Source organism: Indicator indicator, chromosome 4 (assembly GCF_027791375.1).
Source record: "Indicator indicator isolate 239-I01 chromosome 4, UM_Iind_1.1, whole genome shotgun sequence".
Lineage (NCBI taxonomy): Eukaryota > Metazoa > Chordata > Aves > Piciformes > Indicatoridae > Indicator > Indicator indicator.
Genome location: NC_072013.1, coordinates 4758482 through 4765056, shown reverse-complemented (window position 1 = coordinate 4765056; position 6575 = coordinate 4758482). Strand labels below are relative to the sequence as shown.

Below are 6575 nucleotides of genomic sequence, written 5' to 3'. Positions count from 1 at the left end.
GAGAAAAATCTATGGAGTGGGTTCAAAGAAATGCTGGCTAATGTGCCCAGACTGGCTGCCTAATGAGCCAGAGTAAAAGAAAAGGTCACATGGTTACAAAAACCCTCCATACAACAAATGCCCCATAGCTACGGTTAACTTTAATTAACTGCAGTATTACAACTCACTTGAAGCTTATTTTCCACCTATGTCTACTGCCCCTTTTACCTTTCCTTTGCCTGTTAAAAATCAAATTGATGACTCTCATAAGTGGGCTTATGTTTCCAAAATTCTGACTGCTAAGAGCTTTTGAAGAATGCTTGGCAATTAAAGAAATCCACCAAACAGTTCTTTCTAACTCCAGCTACTGATGACTGATTTCACGATTACAGGAGTGGTTCTGTTTATATAAATCAGGGTATTCATGCTTCTGTGACAATTAAATACTGAATAGTCAGTATTTTTTCTCTTTTAATGGTAGTTGCAATTCACACATGAATATTACTTCTCTCCTTATTAAACTCAAATTTCATCCATGTGTACAATTTTTTCCTCTGTCAGTCATGAGCTCACAATGTTAGCCCTCTATCTCATGATTTCGATGTAAATTGCTGTGTGGAAACTGCATGGTTCAAAGTAATTGAAAATAGGATCATTACAAATCCATACTATAAAAAACATACAGGTTGCATACCAATTAACTCAAAACATATAGGTTGGATCTAACAACTCAAAAACATTTACTGCTTTATTCTCTGTAATTTGCTACATAGGAAGACTATGTTCTGAGATTTTTAAGTACCAATATACACACACAAAGTCATTGTTTGAAATCACAGATACAGTGATGCCAAAGACTGAATCTCAAAATATAACCCCCTCACCCACAAAATAGCCAGACTATCTACCTATACATGAGAGCAAAGATCCATAGACACACTATGACTATAGTCTCAAGGCTTCTAGCATTCTTTCCACCAGGAATATAAATGAAAAATGCCTTAAGAGCAAGCAGATACCAAATGCCATCCAGACTTTTAAAGTACCTGTTTATACAATTATGGGCTTTTGAGGAGTTGGTATCCTTAATATTCAATAAACCTCAAGAGCTCATAACCTATAAAACTTGCATTTAGAACAGCTGTGTGTGTTCTACTGGTCAAACTGCAAAGAATTTCTGTAGTGCTGCTGGTTTTGTTTCGGGTTTTGTTTCTTTCTTCCATTTGCCTCACTGGAAAGAACAAAGTTCACATTAGGTTTGTTTGCATTTTCCAGTTAGTGTGAGACCTGTGTATTTACTTTGCCTGTTGATCACCTAACAAGTATTGCCGTGCACCCTAATCTCTAGAAAATGCCAGTGTCACATAAAATAATTAATTATACAAAGAATCACACATGATCATTGCCAAAATGAAAGCATTTAACTTCAGTGCTTTAAGGAAGCTTCCTCAACCTGAACACACAACACACTCCCTGAACTCTTCACCAATTCAGTTGAAAAGTCACTGCCTAAATGGGGTAGCTACCTACCAGCTACAGAAGCTGTTACTTCTCGCTACCTATTTTTTTTTTTCATTCTATTCAACTACAGTCCTACCTTACCAAGAGATTACAGCTAATGTCAAGCTTTGATGACTATTCTTGAAATCAACTAAAATTATTAACCACATGATGCTGGGTTTTTCTGTGATAGAAGGCTTCGTTTCAAATCTTAAGCCTTATTAAACTGCACAGGCAATGGATGCATCCTGTACTGCAAGCAAACCCTGTTTGCAGCTGGAGAGCTGGGGGGGGGGAGGGCAGGAGAAGGGAGGAGGAAATGAGATGCAGAAACAGTAAATAGAAAATGCTTAGTCAGCAACTGTTACTGCAACATTAAAGGTGAAATGTAAATAGGCACAGTGCCAAGATTTAGCTAAGTTTGATAAAACCATCATCATCTTATCACATATATGTGAAAATGTGCATACAAGTGGCACAATTGCCACAACGAACTGCAGGCTTTTGGTATAATGGAGACTTAAAAAGGCAACATGACTTGTGCATGCTGCTCTGAGAAAAATAAAACTTGTTACTCAAGGAGTATTAATATCAATTGAATTTATTACAATTTACTAAGCTCCAAGGCACATTACAGTGTTCTGTTAACTACAGAAATGTATAAAGGACAAACAGAGCATGTTTTTCATGTACAGCATTTTGCTCTACTGTTCAAAAGCATCCGTGCATCGATAAAAGCAAAAACAAAAAACACATGAAGATTAAAAACGTTCAGATCAATAGAAACAAACTGAAACATTTTCCTTACAAACTTGCAACAAAAAAACACCCTCCCCCCGAGAGCCACCCCACCGTTTTGCAAACAAAAAACAAAACAAAACAAAACAAAAAAAAAATAAAGTGAAAGACTAACACTCAGGGCTTGTAAAACATAAGCTGTCACCATTTTTTGTAGCATTTTTTTAGGCATCAACACTGGCCTTGGCAAAAAAAAAAAAGTCTTTTTTTTTTTGTTTTTCTTCTTCTTTCAGAGAAGTGCATACATTTACAAAAATACACACCAGCAGCAGGTAATCGCTAAGGGCTATTAACTTTGTACCTAGCCAACACACTGCCAAAGAAATGAGAACAGGTATTATGTAGTAACCAAACAATATTATATTCTGTTTAACAAAAACCAGCTCTATCCTTCAAATGAAGAAGAGTACATACCTTTGTTTCAAAATATAGAAACATACGACGAAAATAATGTCTATACATAAGACTAACTTTTGCAGTTTGTTATATTCACAATTCTACATCTTCAGGAGTCTGAAGGGATTGGATTTCCTACTCAAGGGTCTCTCTCCTTTTTCACTTTAACGTCCCCGGCTAAAATGGTCGCGATCTCGCCCTGCATAAATGCCCAAGGCACATTGGAACCGACTAGGGGGCATTTCTCTCCACTGGGGCAGTAGACTTCACCAGTCGCCCCCTGGGCCTTGATGCTCTCTCTGGAACAAGGGAAGCAGAACTTGTGGCTGGGCACAGAGGGGCACTGAACAAAGTGGGTGTCCTCCAAGCGTTCGTGGCAAATGGTGCAGCACAGGGGCCCGCTGTTGGCCATGGGGGAGTCCGGAATGTTTTGGGGGTGCACTTGGTCCATGGCGGGATGGGCGCTGGGGGGAGGAGGGGCCACTTGCAGGTTCATGTCCCCGTTGCGGGAGGCCAGGCGGCGCTGGCCTGGCACAGAGGCCGGCGACACGGGGCTGCTGCTGTTCCTACGAGTGGACGTGGTGGAGTGCACCGAGCTGCCGTCCTTGGGCGAGTGGGCATTGCCCAGCGTGTCGGCCACCGACATGAGTGCAGCCATGGGGGACTGTCCGTTCTGGGGGGCGGACTCGGGCGGCGTGGTCCGGTTGGAGTGAGGCCCGAGGGGCGGCGGCGGTGGCGGCGGGGGGCCCCCGCCGTGCACCGCCCCGAAGCCCCCGGCCGACATGGTGAGCTTGAGCGCTTCGCTCTGGCTGGCCATCCACTGCTGCCGCTGCTGCTCGTCGCTGAGCTTCAGAGCCCCCTCGGCCGAGTCCGAGGGCTCAGGAGAGGCTTTCCTCTTGCGCATCGCCCCGCCGCCGCCACCGCCACCGCCGGGTCCCCTAGAGGCGGCTGCCGTGCCCTGCGCCCCGCCGGCCCCGGCCCCCGGCCGCGGGAGACTCACCAGCGCCGTGGGCAGCATAGGGCAGCTGGCATCCAGGTAGGGCTGCGGCAGCATGTCAGCACCCACCAGCTCCTTGAAAAAACGCACGGACTCGGGCAGCAGGTCCCCCAGGAGCCGCCAGTCGCCGGAGCCGTGCTTCTTCTCATACTCCAGGTACTTGAAGCCCGAAGAGAGGCCGCGACCGAAGTCCTTCATGCAGTCCTGGTACATCTGCTTGGCCACGCCAGAGGCGCTGGAGAAGACGGTGCCGGAGCCGCTGGGGTACTCGATGAAGAGCTTCAGCTCATAGTCCATGCCCGGCTTGGAGACAGCGTCGAAGGCAAAAACGCGGCCCAGCAGGGCGTGATCCTTCTTGAAGCGCACCTCGTAGGGGGTGCAGCCGGCCAGAGTGAGCAGTGTGTCTCGCACAATCTTGGGCTTGCTGGCCCACTCCTCGGCCCGGTTCCGCAAGCTCTCACTGAGCTCGGCCAGCGCCTCCGCGTTGCGCTGCTTCTCCTTCAGCTCCCGCTCTTGGTCGCTGCTGGAGACCGAGCCCGGCCGCTTGCCGCAGGCCTCAGAAGACGAGCCACCGCCACTCCCGGAGCCGCTGCCGCAGGTGCCTCCTTGGGAGGAGGCAGAGGGAGCCGGGGGTCCTCCGCCGCCGCGACCGCTTAGGCCCCCGTGCGGTGGGGGCAGCGCTACGCCGGAGGCGGCGGGCCCGTTGAGCAAGGTCTGCGGCAGCAGGTTGGGGGGCACGTTCATCTGGGCGCCAGCGGCCCCCGGGGGCAGGCCGGACACCAGCCCACCGTGCGCCCCGCGGCGGGAGGAAGAAGAGGAGGAAGAGGAGTTGGGGCTCTGTCGGTTTAGCTCCGGCGGCCCGTCCTCAGGCGCCTTGGGGAAGCCATTGGGACCCCCCAACCCATTGGGCAGGCGGGCGCCGTGACTGCTACCCAGGCTGCCCGGAGGCGGCGGGTACTCGAAGCGGCTGCGCTGCTCCGCTGCGGCAGCGCTGAGCCCGTAGCGGTCTAGGCTAGATTGGGTCAACCCCGCCGAGGCGGCCTTGGAGGAAGCGTCCACATGGTTGAGCTGCTGCTGGGCCGCCGCCGCCGCCGCTTCTTTGGCGCTGAGCGATACTGCCTTGACACCGACCGGCGGCGGGGGACCCGGGGAGCGGCCGTCCTGGAAGCAGCCGTGCGCCCGCTTCAGCTGCCGGGCCGTCTCGATCACGAACTCGATACGGTCAGCGCCTTCGTAGTTGACGCAGCCCCGGCAGACAGGCTCCGTGAAGTCCCAGATCATGGCCCAGGGCATACGGGGCAGGTCGCACAGGTAGCATGACTGTCTCCGGGACGACGACACCTGCGCGGCGGACATGGTGCTGCTGGCCGGGCAGCTGTTGCCGCTGCCACCGGGTTAGGGGCTGGCTCAGTCTTCCCCCCCGGGCTGCAGTGGGGGGTGGCTCTCCGTACCTGATCCTGTTGCCCCTTTCAGCAGAGCGGACCCTCTGCTTTTAGCTCGCCGCTGCTGCTGGAGAAGGCTTCTTCCACCTGGTCCTGCCGCTGCTGCCCCGGTGGAGTGGGAACCTCTCTTACCGCTCCTCCGGGGGGCTGGGTGGGGGTCGCCTTCTAGCCGCTTCTGTTTCCCTGCGTTCTCTAGCTCTCCGCTGCTGCTGCTCCTCCTCCGGGAGGAGGCGGAGGTGCACGGAGGAAGATGGGGGGGGAGTCACCTTCCACCCGCCGCGGCTGCCTCACGAATTCGCACTTCGGTACGTGCTGATCCACCGCCGCGAACCAAAGAGTCGCCCGCACGGAGCTGTCCAGTCCCGGCTTTCCCGAGCGCCGACGGAGCGACAGCGGCCCCGGGGACAGCGGCGGCAGCAGCGTGGCGAGCGGCGCCGCCTGCTCCTCTCTCACATCCTCGCCGCTGCTCGCAGTCCGAGCGCGGGGTGCTGCGCGCCGCCGCCTGTGCCTGCGCGCCCCCTCCGCCGCGCCGCGCTCCCCCCGCGCCGCCCCTCCCCTCCCCCGCGCCGCGCTCCCGGCTCGACTGCGCCCGGGCGGGGCCGCGCGTCACCGCCAAGTGCCCGCCCTCCCTCTTCCCTCCCCCGGCCGCCCGCGCGGAGCCCACTTGTTGCGCTGGGCGCGCATGCCCGGCGCCTTGCCCGCTCCGGCGCGGCGGCAGCTGGAGTGCGGCAGGGCGCGGGCAGTCCGCGCTGCCGGCTATGTTTGGAAACTCGAACGGCAGATCGCGCCCTCGGCCTCCTCCCCGGCTCGCGCCACCGGCCCGCCGTCGCCTAGAGGCGGCCGGGATGCGCATGCACAGTGTGGGGGTAGGGGTGTTTTCCTGGCTGGGTTCTCCACTTCAAATGTCTCATTTTCACGATTTTGTAAAGGCGAGGATCGCCCCCCCTGCTTTCCCTCCGTGATGGCTGCACGGTGTCCTGCCACCGAGGCTCTCGGTGAGGTTTCCGTGCACTGCGGCTGCGGACGCAAACGGGGGGATCCCGCCTTGATATCCGATCCCGTGTTTCTCTTTCAGTGATCCCGGTGACAGAGTGACACAGTTTCTCTGAGCCCATGACCGCATCAGAAAGCTCTTCCACTTTTGGTTTGTTTCAATCAGCCATGTTTGCTGAGTGTTCTAAGGCTAGGCTGGGAAAGATAGTGCCGTGCGTTGCTCAGGGGTGTAGGAGAGGCCAGGCAAGTGAGTAAGCGCTGTGATCTCATCTCGCTAATGCAAAGGGACACAGGATTTCCCTGGCGCTGTGAGAAGGAACACTCGGCTTTTCTCTGTTTCCCCCTTTAAACAGCTTGCTAACATTTGCATAACAGTGCTAACAGGCAAACTACTCAAAACAACTTCGGCTTATGCAAATAAGGCGAGAATTCATTGCACTGTGAGGAAGACAAAATCAAAAAACCCCGAA

At 53.8% G+C, this 6575-nt stretch overlaps 1 protein-coding gene across 1 annotated transcript; it reads right to left on the bottom strand.

Moving 5' to 3' along the window:
* Positions 1–2399: 2399 nt before the first annotated feature.
* On the bottom strand, positions 2400–5026 carry IRF2BPL (interferon regulatory factor 2 binding protein like). Its single transcript, XM_054400409.1, has one exon. It carries the CDS (start codon positions 5024–5026, stop codon positions 2813–2815), a length of 2214 nt encoding a protein of 737 aa, XP_054256384.1. The 3' UTR covers positions 2400–2812.
* Between the last annotated feature and the right edge of the window lie 1549 nt (positions 5027–6575).